The 21661-nt window shown below is 37.7% G+C and overlaps 1 protein-coding gene across 3 annotated transcripts in view; it reads left to right on the plus strand.

The window, feature by feature from the left end:
• Positions 1 to 11158, plus strand: part of robo4 (roundabout guidance receptor 4) — a 110293-nt gene extending 99135 nt beyond the window's left edge. For all 3 annotated transcript variants that reach the window (XM_012966984.2, XM_002937520.4, XM_004916033.4), the window contains exons 19-20: positions 6609 to 6802; positions 10012 to 11158. In XM_012966984.2, coding sequence (XP_012822438.2) covers positions 6609 to 6802; positions 10012 to 10029 — 212 coding nt within the window. In that variant the 3' untranslated portion in view covers positions 10030 to 11158. The remainder of the gene's footprint in view (positions 1 to 6608; positions 6803 to 10011) is intronic.
• Positions 11159 to 21661: the final 10503 nt, after the last annotated feature.

A 21661-nucleotide genomic window follows, 5' to 3' on the forward strand; every position in this document is an offset into this window, starting at 1 on the left:
GCACTAAGCACCAACCACACATTCACATCATTTTTTTTTATTTGTGTTTTTTTACTTTGCTACTGTAATTTATAGAGCCCAGTGCTATTAGTCTAGCTGTGTTGGGGACTGGTGTGCTGCTCCTAGTAGTTCACCCCCAGCACCAACCAGAGATCACTTTTTTTTATTATTATTTTTTTTTTCATTTAACTTACTGTTCTTTAATGTGTCCAGTGCTGTTTGCTGTTATTCATAGTAGTGCACCAAACACGTTACACATAGTAGTGACATTGTATTGCAATAAAATCACCTGAGCGATGTTTTTCCACCAGAAATAATATATTCCGTATCCACTACTGCGGCGTTTTGTCTTTGCGTGTGAACCGGCTGTAACCTTTACACGACTTGATTGGCATGTAGACGCCGGACGTTTTAAAGCAGTTTATTACACAAGTTTAGAAATGTAGTGTGATTTCTGCCTTTTACAGCACAAAAAAAAGACATTTTTGCCCTTGATCCCCCTCCTGCATGCCACTGTCCAGGTCGTGGCACCCTTTAAACAACTTTAAAATCAGTTTTCTGGCCAGAAATGGCTTTTCTAGGTTTTAAAGTTCGTCTTCCCATTGAAGTCTATGGGGTTTACAAAGTTCGCAAAAGTTTGCACTTTTTGGCGGAAGTTCACGAACGGGTTCGCGAACTTTTTTTGTGAGGTTCGCTACATCTCTACCCTCTAACTATCACTCTTTGATATTTGCTAGCATCACATCAAATTAGATAGTATATTGTGGGCCCCAAATGAAAGAATATGTGCTTAAAGTTTGTGAACCCTTTAAAATGTTCTATATTTTTATATGAATGTGACCTAATACATAATCTGATTTTCAAGCAAGTCCTAAAATTAGAAAACCTAATAAGAAAACCTTGCTTTGTGGTAAATGTTGATCAGTCCTGCATATCGACTGGTGGGTTTCTATTGGATTAAGGTCTGAACTTTGAATTTGACATTCTATTCCATTTACTTTACTCTTCTTTATCCATTCTTTGGTAGAACGACTTGCGCAAACTGTACGTGGTCAGCAATATTTTGGGGGAGAGCATTGGCTTTCTCCTTGTACCTTGCCATACACACCAATTTTCTACTGATGGTGGACCCATGAACATCAACATTCGCCAGTGTGAGACAGACCTTCAGTTGCTTAGAAATTACCCTGGGTTCCTTTGTAACTAGTGAGTGAAATTTTTCAGCAGACATGGTTTTGCTGCGAAATTCTGCATTTCACTATTGGCAGAGTTTTTTTTGTGAAACTGGTGCAAAAATTTGGTGTGAAAATAATTTACAGAGTAAGGAAAAATTTGGGACATGTCAAAAAGTTGCAGTCGCATCAAAAGAGTTTTTCTGTAGCTGCGACTGACAAAGTTTTAGCTGTTTTTCGGCAAAGCGAAATGGAACAGATTTGCTCATTATTTGTAACCTCTCAGATGGAGTTATCTTTGATGATCACCATTCTTGGGTAGGGTAACAATGGTGCTGAATTTCCTCCATTTGTACACAATATCTGACTGTTGATTGGTGAATTTTAAACTCTTAAGAGATAGTTTTGTAATATTTTCCAGCTTTATGAGCATCAATAACTCTTTTTTTGAGGTCCTCAGACACTTCCTTTGTTCGAGCCATTATACACATTCACTCTCACTCACACCTGATTGTTATCCCATTAACTGAAAACACCAGACTCTGATTTCACCTTCAAATTACATGATAATCCTAAGGATTTACTTACTTTTGCCTTACGCAGATAAGTTGTTTGAGTTTCAATAAATAAATGACCAAATATAATAATTTTTGTTTCATTTGTTTAACTAGGTTTTCTTCATCAACTTTTAGGATTTGTTTAAAAATCAGATAATGTTTTAGGACACATTCATATAAAAAAAAATAGAAGATTTTAAAGGGTACACAAACTTTCAAGAACCACTGTATATCTGTTTGCAATTTCAATCATATATTTATATTAGCTCAAACCAAGCAAGTTTATAGCATCACATCAAGTTCAATATGGCAATATTGGCCAAATCAAAAGATATGTGCTTGTTTAAATGTCAATTTGCAAGTTCAAGAACTTTATAATAGCTCAATCCTGGTGAAGTCTCGTATGCACATAAGACTTACATTTGTAGTTCCCAAATGTTCAGTGCTCTAATTAAAACTGAATCACTTGTGCACAGTGAATAGTTAATAGAGCAAACAATACAGTGCAGTCTTTTCTCTTTATTTGGTGTTAAAAGAAACAGTCCTGCCAATCAAGTCCCCACCATCCATATCAATTAAAGATACACTGCCCTTATACATCATAGTATCAATACAAACATAGTATCAATATACATATTTCATTTATTTATGTAATAAATTTCATTTTCTTCACCACTCTAGAGACTGGGGATTTTGCAAAGAACATTAGGGTCGATTCACTAAGGTGCGTTAAAACGAGCGCTATTTATAGCATGCGTTAAAATTTTTAGCGCGTCTTATTTTTCACGGCTTAACGCACGACTCACTAAAAGGATATTTGCATTAATTTAGACGCTGTTTGCGTTATTTAAGTCGCGAAGACTACTATCGTGCGGTATTTGACGCACATGCGCTACTTGCTGCGTGCGTGCTAATTGACAAACGTGGTACCACATAACTAGCACCATTTTGCACATTTGCGCTGGGAGAGTGCAGAAGGTGCCGGTGCGCAATTGGTAGAGCAACATCTAAAGCGATGGAGAGCAGTGTGGGAGCCAGCAGAGGGAAAAAGGTGCCAAAAAGGAGGGAACACCTTGCAAGTGTTCCAGCTGCCTTGTCACACAGCTCTGGCAGTGACACTGAGAGAGTGAGGCCTGGCTTCGTCGGCAGCCCAGATGTGTCGGATGTGGAGGGTACTGACAGGGATTATCGGCCAGAGGAAGCCAATGGAGAGGAGAGTGAGGAGCTTCCACCCCCCTCATTACCAAAAAGGAGCAGGAGAAGACAACAGCAGGAGAGCATACTCCGTAATTTAAAATTCTCAGAATTTGAGAATGAGGCATTGGTGGAGAGGCTCGTGCCGGTCTTCCATAAGATCATTGGCAAATATGCTGAGAGACACTGACAGCTGTCAAAACCAAGGCCTGAAGGGACATCGCAGACCATGTTAACAGAATTGGGGTCTGTCTGCACAGTGTCCAACACTGCAAGAAGCGCTACCAGGACATAAAAAGGGTCCAGAAGAAAAAGCTGGCAGAGGACTCCAGATGAAGTTTGCCTGGCATCATGAACATAATAACAAAAAATGTAACAAAAAAGTTATTATTTTTTTTTTCCAAAAGGTGGCTATGGACGCTCCTCGTCTCTGCTCCACTCCCCACAATGTGATCCTGAAATTGAAGGGGAAACTTTTAGTGGGGAGGCAAATGAGAGAGGGTCACACGTATGTGGCAGCAACTTGGCCTTGTTCTCAGACGAGGAGCCGGCCAACATTCCCCAGCAACAGGTCACAACCCAGGCCAGAACAGCTAATGTGGCCCCCCAGGGACCTGAATAAGATAGGTTCCACAAATGAGACATCATAAAAATGTAATGAAAAAGTTGGACACACTGCATGTTGACTTGTGTGTGGCCACTAACACCTATAATGCCAGTCAGGCACGCCAAGCTGCACACGAGGCTGCCATGTTAAGCCTCCAACAGGCCAGTCAGGCACGCCAAGCTGCACACGAGGCTGCCATGTTAAGCCTGCACGAGGAGCAGTTAGAACTACAATGACAAAAAGTAGCATTGTTGGCTAGGCAAAATTCGCGCCATGCTCTACCAGTAGAGCTAGTGGTGCTCAAACCATTTCTTTTGGAAGTGGGTTCCCTGTAAATAAAACCTTTTTTTTTGGAGAAGTTGTTTGGTATTTCTTGTTTATGGGATTAAAGATTGTAGGTACTTACAGGAAAAGTAATTGATAACGATTTGTCCCCGGACTTCATTCCCTCTGGCATCCGCACCTCGGACAGGATCTTGTGGATGTATGGAGTCATCCAGGTCCTCAGCCACATTGCCTGGTAAGCCATGCCGGTTCGCCAGATTGTGCAGTACAGCACACACACAAAAAAGCATGCGATAAACGTAATCGCACTTTAGTGAATCAACCCTATTGTTTCTTAACCAGATATTCAATATTGGTATGCTACATTATATTTTCCAATCAAAAACACAACAGAATATCAAAATGACCCAATAATTAAATAATGACCTATCTAAGCCTTTAGTTGATTTGTACATGTCAAGTTTAAAGATCCCTTCAGTTTCACATTATATCAAAATTGTATCCAAATCACCACCTCTAATAACAGAGTGTATTTATTTAATTCCTTGAAAAAAATAAATCCATTGTAATAGCCTTCATGAGCACAATGAATACATTTAACAATGGCAGATTTTCAGTTCAAGTTGTTTATGTCCCATATATGTTTAAATTTGCTGTTTAAACATCCTTTTTGTTTTGCCCACATATAAACTGCCACAATGGCAGATGAAAAGATATATTTTATAAGTAGTTCAACAATTTACAAAATGCTTCATTTCAAACAACTTCTCCAAGACTTCCCCAGAAAGATTTAGGATTTTTTTAATAAATCAACACTGTTCACAAGACCTTCACCTGAAGGTGCCAATATCTCTGCAACTCTTGCTCTGATATTGACCTTTAAAATGACTATGTACTAGAAAGTCATTAATATTCCTGCTTCTGTGTTATCTGAACTTCATGTTTCCCATTATACTTGCAGCCAGTGTTTTCTTGAGCATGGTGCAGCTAAAAACATTTTAATCCTAGTCTTCATGTTCCAACCTAAAGAGCTGGCATCAAAGTTGAAGTGTTATGGTAGAAATAAATATGACTTGGAAGGACTGCTGAAGGGTCCCTTTGAAGATGAACTGCCTGCTCATAGTATATGACCACTCCTGCCTTTAACCTATATTATCCCAGCAGGTTATCATTATTGAGTTACATAGATAAAAACCACATCTTTCCTGAAGAGACTGCTAGAATGAAAGGAGGCAGAATCAAATACACATCAAAATAATCAATACATTATGTTTTCAACACTGAGCTACTTCAGATGTGAATAAAATCTATTATTTAGGATGAGATAACTTTCCTCTCCTTATCCCATCACAGCAGAATAAAGTGAAAGTGTCCCTTGTTTATGATGAATATTGAAAGTAAGGCAGGACATAACTGAAGACGTGTATCTTGCCAGTACATATGCATATTTATGGTGCTCTAAACATAAATTATATTTTTGTTGCAAAAGTAGTTGAGCAAATGCAGGTGGATTTTTTTTTTGTCTCAAATACCTTTTCTCTGCTGCGCACCCACAAGTAGAAGCCCTAAAGCTTTTTTCCAAGGAACTGTAACAGGAGACTCAAAGTGCCCATGCATGAAATTATATAGTGGGTTTGACAAAGCCTACATACACTCCCTACTTAGAATTAGGTTTTAATAGCCTATACTGCAATCCATGTCTGAACATGGTTATGAAGTCTTGGAAGACAATGCAGTAAACCATAACCTCCTATTAGGACATTATTATGGCAAGGATACATGTCCCTAACCTTTTTAAAACAGAAGCATGGAGTAATGAGCAACCCATGTAATGAGCAATGAGGACCACAAGGGATATTTTTTGTTAATTAATAGCATGAATATGTGATTGAGTCTGGTGTGTGGTACTTAGCTATAGCACCTCACAATCAAGTTTCTTATCAGCATTTCCAAGCAAATGACAGCCTCATCTCATTTACTTTTCTTACTTTTATTCTATGCATCTTCTGAATGAAGACATCTTTGCACTTTTGCCATCCATGCTAGGGAAGCAGCCTATGTTTGGTGAGGTTAGATTTTCATTCAGATTTCTAAAGGACCCTCAGATTTATTTAGAAAATGTCAAGGATAACCAGTACAAAAAAAACTACACATAAGGACAGCAACAAATATGGGGCCTAACAATGTATATTACCATTGATTCATGCAAATATGTATGCCTGGTTTCATAAGCATTACAGAGAATAATTATACTATGTGAACAATATATTCTCTTTAGAGATAAATGCCCAGTAGTAACATTCTTTCTAGTCAGGACTGTCCAACTGGAACCCCACTGCATTTATCTTGCCATCCACCAGATTTATGAGGCCCACAGCCTGCCCAAGTGCTCCAATGATTTTTATGTATAACACTGACATTATTACTTAAATAATTAAAATGAGGTAGCATATAATTGCCACACTGTATTGAAATAACTGGACAGCACTGTTGTAAAGCATGTACAGACACTAATAAAAAAGGACTGAGTCAGATCTGTCGGCTGATTATTTATCAACCAATACACATTATATATTCTATGGAGATTTTATTAACACTACTGTGAGGGGGCAAATTCTAAGAAATGCCCCTGTAAGTATACATTGTGTTTATATCTGTCTATTTCACATTAAATGTTTTTATTTTGCTAATTTGGGGATTGTTAATTGTTAAATTCTAACTTTCTTTCCATAAATATATCCTAAACGTCAATTTTGCACATACTAAAGCTGTATGCAATCTTTATTGATACAGATCTTTCTCCGTCAGTGTCTCCTTTGGATGGAATATTAAACCAACATAGTGGGGAAAATACAGATGTTACCAAAAAGAAATCCAGAGTTAATCATTTGCCTGTTTTAGACTGGAACATTGACTGGATGGATGAAATGGAAGCCAAGTACAGCAGGAAAAATGACATGAAACATCATTTTCCTTTTGATAAAAAGGTAAACTGAACTGAACATACTTGTGATACATGTTATATACATATGAATATGTTAATAGAAGGATAGCTATTATTTATAACACACAAATATATTTTTTATACTGTACAATATATTGAAGAGACAGGCATAGATAGAGTACAACAGACCTATTACAAATGATGGGACAAGTATTAAGATACAAGAAAGCGTGAAAAATTACAATCTAGGTTACTCTTTAATTTCTTTGAGTTTGTTGCCCATACCTAATGTGTTGAAATAGTCTATAGACTTATTTGGCCATACTGCCCCATCATTCATCCATCACTGTGTTTTACCTAATCATGCAGTAACCATCTGTTGGCCCAAAGACGAATTGTTCAGTTACTTTAAAAATTGGCCACTGTATGGCCACCCTTACTGGCAAACCTTCTGCACTAAAAGTGTTAGGGAGGAGGAGGAAATCAATACTGTACTGAATGTTAACGTTATGGCACACTGTGCTTCTGGCAGGGAATATTAGGACACACCCACCCCTCATTTAAATATGGACAGGGACCTGTGAGGATCTATAGGGAGCTCAAATAAAGCAGGTATTTTTACAGATAGTATTAATTTTTAGACCAAAGTAAAACCAGCACTATATATTATTCATACTTGCCTACAGTTTTTTTCATTTATCCTATATGTCTCCTTTAATTTGGTTAATGGTTATCCTATATGTCTCCTTTAATTTCGTTAACAAAAAACAAATGTGTTCTATTACTTGTTTTAATATAGAATCAAAGCTTTACTGTATTGCTTAGAATTACAATCAATACTCAATTACAGATTAGCGTAAAAGTAATTGCATGTAATTATGGTTATTATTAGATTTCTTTTTATTTTCAATTCCCTTCAGAAAGATCCATTTTCTTATATCTGCAACAGCAAAGATTGAATTTTTAGATCTACGCATACCAATGTGCTTACAATAGGCAAGTCAGCCAATCAAATAGAATCTTTAACTCATATGATGCAGTTATGTTTGAGAACACAAACCTGACTGTACATAGTATAGACAAGTACATATTTTTAACAACACCTTTCTAGTTGAATGGCTCTCGAACATGGCTGAGCTGGTTTAAGGGTAATTTAATCAATCTTTTTCTTCTGCCTGCCAATTCAGATTTAAATCACAAAGCCTCCTTCTGACCTCATAGTGAAAATTAGTAGATACTGGTATTTTTGTTCCAACCTACACTTGCTGGTTTATAGACTTTATATCACATAACACCTGTGAATTGTTTCTGGTAGACAAATAACATAACACATCTCACTTTACACTTCAAGGTAAAATACAAAAAGACATCGGAACCATCACGTCCATTGAAACTTTTTGTTCAGGCAACTACAGTATATATATTGATTACTAAATATAAAAAGTCCAAGATCTAGGAAAATGTTTCTGCAATGTTTAATACAGTATTTCATTTTGATATGGGAATTTAAACAGAAATGGAAATTTATAGTAAAAATATAGCAGTCATGTTATATATTTCCATAAACACAAAAATAAATCTAAAAAATGGTGGGAAATGTAATAAACAACACTGTCATAATACAAATAACTTTGTCATGTGTAAATGGAACAAATGTGAATATCTATGCACCAGTTTTGTTGCTAATGTTGTTACACAAGCTGGTGCTGCCCACTGTGGGTAATGGCAAACATGGTATTTTCTCCCTTGGCATAATAGCAGCGGCAGAGAAAAAAACCTTTTTGCTCCAAGTTGCATATAATATGTACCCCTAGGGGCTGATTTACTTACCCACGAATCCGACCCGAATTGGAAAAGTTCCGACTTGAAAACGAACATTTTGCGACTTTTTCGTATGTTTTGCGATTTTTTCGGATTCTTTACGAATTTTTCGTTACCAATACGATTTTTGCGTAAAAACGCGAGTTTTTCGTATCCATTACGAAAGTTGTGTAAAAAGTTGCGCTTTTTTCGTAGCGTTAAAACTTACGCGAAAAGTTGCGCATTTTTCGTAGCGTTAAAACTTAAAAGGTGCAAAGTTGCGCGTAAGTTTTAACGCTACGAAAAAAGCGCAACTTTTTGCGCAAGTTTTAACGCTACGAAAAATCGCCAGATTTTACGCAACTTTCGTAATGGCTACGAAAAACTCGCGTTTTTACGCAAAAATCGTATTGGTAACGAAAAATTCGTAAAGAATCCGAAAAAAATCGCAAAATACCGATCATTACGAAAAAAACGCAATCGGACTCATTTCGACCCGTTCGTGGGTAAGTAAATCAGCCCCCTAGTCTTAAGCAACAGATCTGGCTTGAGTTAAGGTTAGCGGATCATGAAAAATGAGGGACACCTCTACAAAATCCAAAGGGGCTGCACTGTTTGCCTTAAACTCAAGTGCAATAACATTGCAACCAATGAAGCGCAGCCACTTGCATTTATTAAGAGTGTCCTTGATTTTTCAAAATTCTTTGGAACTTAGCTTAAGAGTCATCTATTCATTTGGCACTGCTCATTTAGGCATAAATATATATATATATATATTTTTCAGACCAGCACACCTTTATTAAAACATTATGCCTTTATTATATGCACATTGCACAAAAATGTATATATCCACCAAGTAGCACAACATGAGTCAGCAAAGACCCCCCAGCAAAACTTTTTGGTGTCCCCTTTACCACAAACTACTAGCAATGCCCTGTACCCTTTACCAGCCCAACTGCAATCTGCCCCCCTGCCCATCCCGTTCCCAGGGAACAGTACTGGAAAATGCAGCCAGAGAGGCACAGGCAGTAAGGTGGGAGCAAGAAGTGAGGGTCCCCTCTCCCCCCAGGCCTGTGAGGCAGTTACACCACTTTACTCACCAATATCAACTTAATGGATTTAACTGTGTAAAGGTTACCATACATGGGTAATTCAAGTCCTTTAGACCCATTCAGCAGCTTATCGGATAGGGGAGCTGCATCAGCTCATTAATGCTGTCCTTGGTCCGATGCCCACCGTTGTAATTAGTCCAATATACCCCACCTAAGGTGGGCATATTGGGTGAAGATCCAATCATTTTGTCATCCTGCCAAATGAGTGGATCTCAGTGTGTATACCCACCTTTAGATTAGATATTGTGAACAGATTTGAATGGTATGTTGGCTAACTAGGTTGACATTATTTGCTTATGTAACAGTAATTTGGCATGAATAGCTTTCACCTATTTTTCAGATGGATCCTTTCAAGTAACTATATCTCCTATACCACTATCACCACTTCTGGAAATTTACTTGAGAGAACCTTGATCCAAAAGAGTGTGGACAACAATTCCCATCAGGCATTACATCAGTAGGACTGAGGCAAAAGGCTCTTCATAAAGCCGTGGGCTCTGAGAACTGAGAGCAAACTGACTCTCATAATAGTATGAAGATCATTTACTATTTGACACTTTCTTTATGGAATAAAGATATTTTCCTACAAATCTAGAGTTAAAAAAAAGAATCAAGGGTTTATTTATTAAATGCACAGTGCAGAAAACAGCACATAGTTATGTTTCACCCACAGCTAAGCATTTTACCCAACAGTCACCTAAGGCAGGGGTTAAGTACAGGTTTTACTTGGTTCACCAAGACCGATGTGCTGATGATGATCAGTAGGCATAAGGGCACAGAATGTACATCATTGCAGTTGGGGAAGGAGCATGTACACTATTTTTGACCCCATTACCACACCTAGCTCCTACCCTACAGAAATGAGCCCTGGGTACATATATTATCTGTAAGTAACACAGATTTTACCTTTGATGAAGGGATGTATATTTCCTGTGCATTACAATACAGGGAAGGCCACTTTTTAGTGGTCTTTTTATATAGTAGCCTTATACTAACATAGTAAGGATTTCACACTCTAACATTAAAAATAGCAAGACATTTCTTAATACTATGTCACCGAGGGGCACATTGGAATCTCAGTTTACTGCTATGTAAAACAAAATAAATAGGTAGTTAACAATTTTGCTATACCAGTTGATGCAGTCCATCACCACGAGTAACATGCATTGTGTTGCCTTTTAACTCTGGATTATTCTGTAGTTAGAAATATATTAAATATTTTTATATGCCTTTTTGTTGAATCTGGTTTCATTTGTAAGTTGTAATTGACAGTAAATAACAATTTTGTGTCATTGACTAACATTGTGTCTTATATTTTGTCTATTCATTTTGTAAATAAAAATGTAATTGATTTTATAAATTCACTGATTCTTTTATAAATGTGCTACCTGTTATGGCACTGTGTTGTTAGTGTGGGAACTGCGGATACAAATACTGTACATTTCTACACCGTATCAGCATCAATAAAGCTTCAGTAAACATGAAAAGAAATGTTCAATTTTTTGATATTCAAAGAGACAGTTTGCAGAAAGTGATAATTATGTGGCCACAGCATAAATAAATAGAATCAATGTAAGACTCACAACTTTAAGGGTTATGTAATACAAGTGCTAAGTTTGCTACCAGTATAGCAACCAATCAGCAGCTAGCATTTACTGGTAACCTGCTTAAAACCAAAAATTTTATTGGTTCATTTACAGCACCTGGGCAATTTTTGTATGTTTTATTACATATGGGGGTATGTGGGTATGTTTGTTTACAAACGGTTATTTTAATTACTTCTTAAAGATGATGCGAGCAGAGAAGAGTGCATTAGTAGCAAATATTTGGAGGCCGCTTGCTGGCCAGGCAAAAGTATCTTGCAGATGATAGTTCCTACTTTTAACTTATTTACTCATTTAACGTTACTCAGTTACTCAGGTCCAGTTCCTGCCCTCCAGCCTACTTTATTTTCTGATATTGATCCCTTTATGTCCTGCTGTACCTTTTCCAGGATGCTCTCCGGTCTCTCACTTTGGTCACTATTTGGTCACTATTCCGGTCATCTCTGTTTTTTTTTTTTTGTATATATATTTTTTTTGATTTTAACATGAAATAAAAAAAAGTTATTTTGTCATACAGCATAGCAGTTTTTCCTCATAGCAATATCACATGTTGCAGTAATTGTAAGTCTGCTTTATATAATTTCCAAATACTAACTATGTACAGTAATACAGGTATACATATCAGTGGCACAATAAGAGAGACCAGTAGTAGGGTTCGGTCATCTCTGTTTTGATTACATGTACTGTAGATGACCTTGTGACATCTGAGAAGCCGAGATCCAGATTTGAAAAGGGACAGTTATTGATAGAAGGTTCAGAAGTTCCAAAATACCCCAATGCACAATTTACCACCTTTTCACAACAATTCATAATTTTTTATATGTTAATACAGAGTTGTTAAAAACATATGGTGCATCCCAGGATGTATATAATACATATGTAGGTATATAAGTGTAGGGGTTTGCTAAAATGGGCCCCTCAGGATGTATACCCCTAGGATAGGTCCCTGGGAGGGTAATGGTTAAGGTACAATGGGTATAGCCTTGTACATCTGTAGTTAATGGGGAGGACCCCTGTAGTTCGGGTTATGGCCACAGGGTGGTGCATAGGCCCATATAAGGGAAACAGCCATGTGCTGGGAGCCATCTTAAGTTGGGAGCCTCTAGAGAGAGGAGCTCCCCTGTGAGTAGATAGTAGTTTCCCTGTGTTAGGACACTCTAGGAGTGCCATGTAGGGAGTGGTAGGTAAGAATGGGCCGCATTGCCCCTCCAGGAGTGTAGAGGATTAAGGTCCTACCAGCATTACATCAGCTGGAAGTTTAGGGCACACAGTGTGTAGGTAAGGGAGAGATAGTCTCCAAGAGAAAGAGGACCCTGCTAAAAGAGTAGCCTGGGTGTAGTACCGGGGGTGAGTCTCTGTGGAGGGTCTGCTTGGCAAGAGTACCGGGGAGAGCCCTAAGAGAGGGTCTCTTGGCGTGTAGTACCGGGGGGACCTCCTAGAGGAGATCATTCTGGCGTGAGTACCCTGGGTACCTTTGAGCGAGGGTCTTGTGCATTGATGTAACCTGTGGATGTGCCCTGACTGTCTGATGATACACTCCTGGAGAGGTCTGCCCAATAAAGATCAATCTGTTCATTTGCAATCTGCTGTATTCCGTGTGTGTGTACCCAGGACCACTACAACTGGTAAGGAGTTACCCCAGGGAGGGGCAAATCAGCCTGCAGCCAGTGGATCCTATTGAGGGCTTAATACACTACATCAGTTCCCAGGGTGGGAGTTGTAGTTTTCCCATAGCAGAACCCTGGGTGGAGGCACGCCATTTATCAGGGAAATCCCTGCTTCCCCCATAGTAAGCGGGGCTCAGGACTCCTGGAAGCGCCAACCAGTGACATATCAGCAGGTAGTGCCACAACCTTTGTTTTTGTGAAACTATTTTACCTCTGTTAATTACTAAAAACAGGCCATTCAAAAACCGTATAGCTTGCAGGATTGGGGGCACAGGCCTGCAGGATTTTGGGTGTATTTCTTTTTACAGTAGTTTCAAGCTGATTTAGACCACAAACAAGCCTCCTTCTTTAAAGGCATATTATATGTATAATCTCTGGTATGCAAGTCTTTTTAATTATTTTATCTTTTTTGTGCAGACTAAAAAGACTGAAATGTGCCAGACTAGAATAACCTTTTGCAAACAGTATGACAGGACACTGATTGGGCAATTTTTAGCCAGCAATATCAGACAGTAACAAAATATAACAAGCATACCTCCACATGAACTGACATTAATTTAAGCAATATAGCACAGAAATTTGATAATATCCAGCACTACAGTGAGAAATTGTGGCCACAAGGTAAGAATTACCCACCATTCTTTACAGTGAGAGTGATTCTATTGATACACATACCCACAGGGCCGGAAGAGGCAGCTGCCTAGGGCGCAACGATTGGGGGGCGCCAGACAGGAGCCTCTCTTGCCTACCCCTAGTCTGTGCTCCGTTTTCATTGCCGTCGCTTGTCATTACATGGTGAGGGCAATGAACTATCTCATTACCCCCCCCCCATGCGAGAACTGCTCATGCACCCCAAAACTCACGGGAGGAGGGGGTGATGCGATAGCGCAGGTGCGGGTGTGAGGTGGACGATCAGGTTGCCTAGGGCCTGCCCCTGCATACCCATGCCGAAACACTGCTATTTTATGTACTAAGAGCCATCCCTCTGGATCATGAGAAGCACTTTGCTTACACACAAATCAAGGGGCACACATACATGCTAGATTTTATTGGCCAATGACTGGACAGAGCTCTGTCTTTTACACATATATTCCTACAGTTAGAACCTGTATTTTTTTCCTGTTAGGTCACAGAAGAAGAAAAGGACACAGTGCTATGCTTTAGGTGGGTGTGCTTTTAATTGAGCAGTTCAGATTCAATAGTTAATAACATAAATCAAATGTAGCTAATGGGACAGGGCAGTAACATCCATTATCAAATTATTTCCTTTTAAATCAGTTGTTTATTTATGTGTGCTCTGTATTTTGTTTGTGATTCCTCGGGGAGATATGTAGTGACAGGAATATTAATGTCTGTGCCTTTCAGTCTATATCCTGCCATTAGTCCTTGCTAACTCTTCAGCTTTAAACATAGCAGGCACCTGTGTTAGTGTTCCTTTTCCTGCAAATGTCAGCAAGAGCATGATGTTAACTAAATGTTTACACAACAACACAATCATCACATAAACTAGTTTAACCAAGCAGGACTGTGTTTGAATCTGTGGTATATTTTCTGTGTGGTTCCAAGTACAAAATATGCCTTGGGGGATTTCTGCACTTCACAATGTTTTTCAGTGTTGTAGTTGGATATCATAATATATACATGAGAATTATGTGTTTCTGGTTTAATTTTAACACTCCAAGACTCAACACCTACATAGCTGAAAGCTAATAGTAGTAACCATCTTAAAACTGTGTTATTCAGCCATTTTGCACGAAAGGCAGGATAAAAAAATGTAATGTCAATAAGGATTAATATGATAAAATATGATAGATTAAATCAAAATCTGTACTCCCATGGGCTTATTTATCAATTTTCGAGTTTGTGAATTTGAGTTTGTTTTTCTAAATCGAATAAACTTGCCTATTGAATGCACCAAATCAAATAAACTCACATATCGAATACCTTGAATTTTCGAGTTTTTAAACTTAAATTAAACTCAAATATCTTGAACTGAAAATATGACTTGCCTAGGACAACTCTCTTTGACGTCTATAGAAATTTGCAAGCTTTTAGATGGCAAAGTTGCATTCGGGTTTTGGCATTTTTTGCACTTACCATACATTCACATTCGTGAACCATAATTAGAATTTACATTTTTTTGTAACACAAAAAAACCTCAAAACATAAAAAAAAAATCAAACTCAAAGGATGATAGATCATCCCCGTAGTCTTCACCTGACTTGATATCTTGGTTTCCCTAAGTGAGTGGCCCAGAGTAAAGACTTATCTGGTGCTCCTTGAGTTTAAAAGTACAGCAACTCATTTGTCCACACAAATTTCTAATTTCAGTAGATCTTAGGTATCCAGGGTAAAAATAATTTATGTGCAGCAGTCTAAGATATAAAATCAATCAAGTTTATTGCTTGCTCTAAAATACCCTCACTTGCTCTAAAATACCCATAAAAACAAAACACAAGTCATGAGGGGCCCCTTCAACAACAATAACTCCTGTATGGACAAATAAATTTTTCCAAATCAAAAACTGTTCTTTTCCCAAAAAGAAAAAAAAGAGTCATATAGATCAATCTTTTGGGGTTGTGTGTCACACTGCTCAATCGATTGATATTGTTCATTTAAGACAAGACACGCAATGGATGGATGTTAATTCATATTCAACAATTATATAATAAGCCTCCAAAGTGAAAAGCCAGATACTATTGTGAGAAAAGTCCTCTCAAATAGTCCCTTCACCCTACAATGCTCTATTTAGAGCAGTGATCTCCACCCAGTGGCACGTGAGCAACATGTTACTCACAAACCCCTTGGATGTTGTTCCCAGTGGCCTCAAAGCAGGTGCTTATTTTTAAATTCCTGACTCGGAGGCAAGTTTTGGTTGATTAAAAACCAGATGTACTGCCAAACAGAACCTCCTGTTGACTGCCAGTCAATATAGGGGGCTACCAAATAGCCAATAACAACCCTTAATTGGCATCCCAGGAACAATTTTATGCCTGGGATGTCCTCCAGTCTTTATTATATCTGAATGTGATTCATGGGTAAAAAATTTTGAGTACTCTCTAAACCGCTGATTTAGAGAGTACTAAGTTGGGCTTGACAAAAACAGTCATCTGAAATGGAAACGGGCCCTCCTGCATGATTTCATCTCATGAATGCTGATCATTATGGTGCGTTCTGCTCATGGAAAGACTACATTTTGTGGTGCCTGGATCACAGTGAAATTAGACATACATACAGTGGAGGAAATAATTATTTGACCCCTCACTGATTTTGTAAGTTTGTCCAATGACAAAGAAATGAAAAGTCTCAGAACAGTATCATTTCAATGGAAGGTTTATTTTAACAGTGGCAGATAGCACATCAAAAGGAAAATCGAAAAAATAACTTTAAATAAAAGATAGCAACTGATTTGCATTTCATTGAGTGAAATAAGTTTTTGAACCCCTACCAACCATTAAGAGTTCTGGCTCCCACAGAGTGGTTAGACACTTCTACTCAATTAGTCAACCTCATTAAGGACACCTGTCTTAACTAGTCACCTGTATAAAAGACACCTGTCCACAGAATCAATCAATCAAGCAGACTCCAAACTCTCCAACATGGGGTCTTTCCAAGGATGTCAGAGACAAAATTGTAGACCTGCACAAGGCTGGAATGGGCTACAAAACCATTAGCAAGAAGCTGGGAGAGAAGGTGACAACTGTTGGTGCGATTGTTCGAAAATGGAAGGAGCACAAAATGACCATCAATCGACCTCGCTCTGGGGCTCCACGCAAGATCTCACCTCGTGGGGTGTCAATGATTCTGAGAAAGGTGAAAAAGCATCCTAGAACTACACGGGAGGAGTTAGTTAATGACCTCAAATTAGCAGGGACCACAGTCACCAAGAAAACCATTGGAAACACATTACACCGCAATGGATTAAAATCCTGCAGGGCTCGCAAGGTCCCCCTGCTCAAGAAGGCACATGTGCAGGCCCGTCTGAAGTTTGCCAATGAACACCTGAATGATTCTGTGAGTGACTGGGAGAAGGTGCTGTGGTCTGATGAGACCAAAATAGAGCTCTTTGGCATTAACTCAACTCGCTGTGTTTGGAGGAAGAAAAATGCTGCCTATGACCCCCAAAACACCGTCCCCACTGTCAAGCATGGGGGTGGAAACATTTTGCTTTGGGGGTGTTTTTCTGCTAAGGGCACAGGACAACTTATTCGCATTAACGGGAAAATGGACAGAGCCATGTATCGTGAAATCCTGAACGACAACCTCCTTCCCTCTGCCAGGAAACTGAAAATGGGTCGTGGATGGGTGTTCCAGCACGACAATGACCCAAAACATACAGCAAAGGCAACAAAGGAGTGGCTCAAGAAGAAGCACATTAAGGTCATGGAGTGGCCTAGTCAGTCTCCGGACCTTAATCCAATAGAAAACCTATGGAGGGAGCTCAAGCTCAGAGTTGCACAGAGACAGCCTCGAAACCTTAGGGATTTAGAGATGATCTGCAAAGAGGAGTGGACCAACATTCCTCCTAAAATGTGCGCAAACTTGGTCATCAATTACAAGAAACGTTTGACCTCTGTGCTTGCAAACAAGGGTTTTTCCACTAAGTATTAAGTCTTTTTTTGTTAGAGGGTTCAAAAACTTATTTCACTCAATGAAATGCAAATCAGTTGCTATCTTTTATTTAAAGTTATTTTTTCGATTTTCCTTTTGATGTGCTATCTGCCACTGTTAAAATAAACCTACCATTGAAATGATACTGTTCTGAGACTTTTCATTTCTTTGTCATTGGACAAACTTACAAAATCAGTGAGGGGTCAAATAATTATTTCCTCCACTGTACCTGTGGAGTGCTGTAGTTACTTTATTACACACAGTATCCAGCTAGGTATTACAGCGTAAGGTGAGAGTTCACTCTAAATAGAGTGGTGTGGGGTGAAGAGATTATCTAAGGGTACTTTTCTCACAATAATATCTGCCTTATCACTTTGGCGGCTTATTACAAAAATTATTGACTCTAACGTTGATTTACACACTCCCGCTGAGACTCTTGTCTTAAAGTAACAATGTCAGTCTATTAAGCAGCGCAAACACCTAATTCCAACAGACTGATCTATTTATGGGGTAAATGTATTTGTCTATATGTGGGTTACTGTTGTTAAAGAGGCTTCTCATAACTTTTTTTTATGGGTAAGGGTATTAGGGTATTTCAGAGCAAGTGGCACATTGATAAACTTGATTGATTATATGTATTATACTGCTGCACATAAATTATTTTTACCTGGATAAATGAGATCCACTGGATTAAACAAATTAAATTTGTGTGGGGTGATAATGTTTTGCTTTTAGAAACCATGTGGTTTTGGTGTGTCTAGGGTGAGAGTTGCAGTTCTGTGTGTTAAAGGAACAGTAACACCAAAAAATTAAAGTGTATAAAAGTAACTAAAATATAATGTGCGGCTGCCCTGCACTGGTAAAAGTTGTGTGTTTACTTTAGAAAGTCTACTATAATTTATATAAATAAGCTTCTATGTAGCCATGGAGGCAGCCATTCAAAGGAGAAAAGGCACAGGCACATAGCAGATAACAGATAAAACTCTATTGTATTCTACAGAACTTATCTGTTATCTGCTATGTAACCTGTGCCTTTTCTCCTTTTTTCCAGCTTGAATGGCTGCCTCCGTGGCTACACAGCAGCTTATTATATAAATTATAGTAGTGTTACTGTAGCAAACACACCAGTTTTACCAGTGCAGGGCAACAGTGCATTATATTTTTATTACTTTAAAGCGCTTTCATTTTTTGGTGTTACTGTTCCTTTAATAGAGACAGCAACTAATCTAATGAACTGAAAGCTTAGGGGCCTCTTAAGGGGCAATATTAAAGATACACAGTCAACATGTATACTCTGGCTGCCCATCTTACTCTGTTTGTAACATGCTCTGGATGAAATGTATATTTTATTATTTATCTCACTATATTTCCTCCTATTTATCTTCCAGTTTGTCTAAATTATTGTGTGGTTGCTAGGGTAATTGGTACATTAGAAACCAAATAATTTATATTTCAACCGGAACCCCCCCAAAAAAGCACAATTTACAGTTTAGAACTGTCTACGCAATACTAAAAATTTAGGTTCAAGGTGAACTACTGTACTTCTTTAATTCTAAAATAATATAAAGTAATCATATTTTGGCAGGGACTATACTAATACAGATACAGTGCCTATTATATGGAATGCTTGGGATCTGGAGTAGGATCCTTCCTTTATCTGGATCTCCATACTATAAGTCTGCTAAAAAAACAATTAAATCATTAAATAAACCCAATAGAATTGTTTTGCCACCAATGTGGATTTATGTAACTTAGTTAGGATCTGATACAAGGTCCTGTTTTATTATTACAGAGAAGAAAGGTCATTTTTAAAATTAGAATTAATTGCTTAAAATTGGCTCTAGATGCCTTCCCATAATTTATAGCTTTCTGGATAACGTCTTTCTAGATACGGGATCCTATACCTGTATTCCTAATATTAATTAGTGAGGAAATTCTAAAAATCTGTCAGCTGAGTGGGTCATTCCCTTTCTTACAGATTAGCAGATCAGTGCTCCTTGAATGTTAGCAGTGGGAGAACTGACCCAAAAGAAATGATTGGAAGAACTCACAAAGACCGTTTATAGCATTTGTAGTATTTGCTGTACAGCTATCTAGTCCCCCATCCCTTTCTTAATTTGTTGCATCTGTTTCTATCTCACCATCCGTGGGGGTCTCCTCCCCAATTTTCTGATTTATTTCACTCGTTGTGTTGTAGCTGCAAATAAAATAGATTAATGAATTGGAGCCCCTAGATGTCTAGAAATGTTAATAATACTTCTTTACTCGGTAAGTATAAGGTAAGTAAAAGTGAATTTTCCATCTGCATATTCAGTGGTCATCAAGGGTTTAAACATAAATATATTGATTTTTTTCCCCAGAAGCTATAGCTTTATATTAGATAAATGTTTCAGGCTCCTTTACCTCATTTTTTAGAAAACCTTCTGATTATTTAGTGAAATGACTACACAAGAGTATTTGCATATAAATGAAACATAAAATGGTCAAAATACTAGATTAGTCTAGCTATAGAAATGATGGCAATTCAATTCCCCTTACTGTTGATTTTCCTGCAAGGGTTGAAAAAGAATTGGCTCAGATTTTAAGCGAGTAGAGAAAGAAAGAACAGCAGGATAAAGAACGTTGAGAGGGAGTTTACAATCAATCACAGAATAATGACAGCTAGACGGGCATCTTTTCTAACACAAACAAACATTAAATGGAAACAAGAGCTGGGTGTGCCAAGGCTTTTCCTGTCCATATCTGCTCCACAAAATTGGAAAGGAGGGTAGAGCAAACAAATAATGACTTATAGCTACTCAAGCAAAAGTATAACGTGAAAGTTTTTTCATTTCTCTTTATTTTTCTGCAAAAAGAAAATATTTTTGTTATGTGCATCAGTTTGAACACTTAAATACCTTTATCCAGAATAAATAGACAGATTCTATTAGATGTGACAATTTATGATTGTCATATGACATGACCCAGCTTTATGGGCTCTGTGTTTTATATAATTAGGCCGGACATTTTGACTTAAATATATATAGCAATTATATTACAAATTTTTTTGCTGTTTGCACATTTCAGTGGTATGTATTGACTTTTTTAACTATGTGAAATTTTTTAACTATGTGAAATTGATGGTATTGTATTAAAATGAATTGATGTTATCTTTCTTGCAAATTTTACATAAAATGCAAGTATTTTTCTACTACCACTGTGATTTTTTGTGTGCAAGCCCTTATTTGTATAAAGTGTATAGTTCTCAATACTCTATATGGGGTATTTTAGAGGCTTTTTTTTGCACCATATCTGCATGTTGTAATTTCTTATAGAGGTGTTTGAGTGCCCTCCATTGACCTATATTTTGTGTCCTGAAACCTGTTATCCAGAAAGTTTGGAAAAGTATGGAAAGGTCATCTCCAATAGACTCAATTTGAATCAAATATATCAACATTTTACAAATATTTTCTTTTTCTCTGTAATAATAAAAGAGTACCTTGTTATTGATCCTAAGATATACAGTAATTAATCCTTACTGGAGGCAAAACAATCCAGCTTATTTAATGTTTAAATGATTTTTTAGCAGACAAAGTATAGAGACCCAATTTACAGAAAGGAAACCCCAATAAGTCGGATTATTTCGTATTTATTTCAGCTGCTCTTCAGCTTGGAATAAAAAGTAACAAAAATAATAAAATTGTAGCCTCTTAAAACAATAGTTGCTGCTGGGTGACCCCCATTTAAATGTTTTAAAGAGTCAGAAGAAGAAGACAAATAGTTCATAAACTATACAAATTAAAAGATGAAGACCAGTTGAAAAGTTGTTAAGAAGTAGACATTCTACAACATATAGGTGAAGCACCCCTTTAATACTTCTGAACTAAATTCATCCTGCTATTAAATCTGGCCAAATGCTTCCCATGAAATTGGGAATATATATCTAATCTTAGAGCAGATAATAAGTATGAGAAGGGACACACAGCAACTGTCTCCCAACTTATCTCTGTCTGAGGTAACTTGCTCTGGTATCAAGCACACTGGTCTGTATTGAGTCCAGTTGTCAATTACTCTTCTGTCTTCTAAAATGCCTTTATTATGAACCCATGCAAGTACTTACAGGCATTTA

The sequence above is a fragment of the Xenopus tropicalis genome, chromosome 7, assembly GCF_000004195.4.
Source record: "Xenopus tropicalis strain Nigerian chromosome 7, UCB_Xtro_10.0, whole genome shotgun sequence".
NCBI lineage: Eukaryota > Metazoa > Chordata > Amphibia > Anura > Pipidae > Xenopus > Xenopus tropicalis.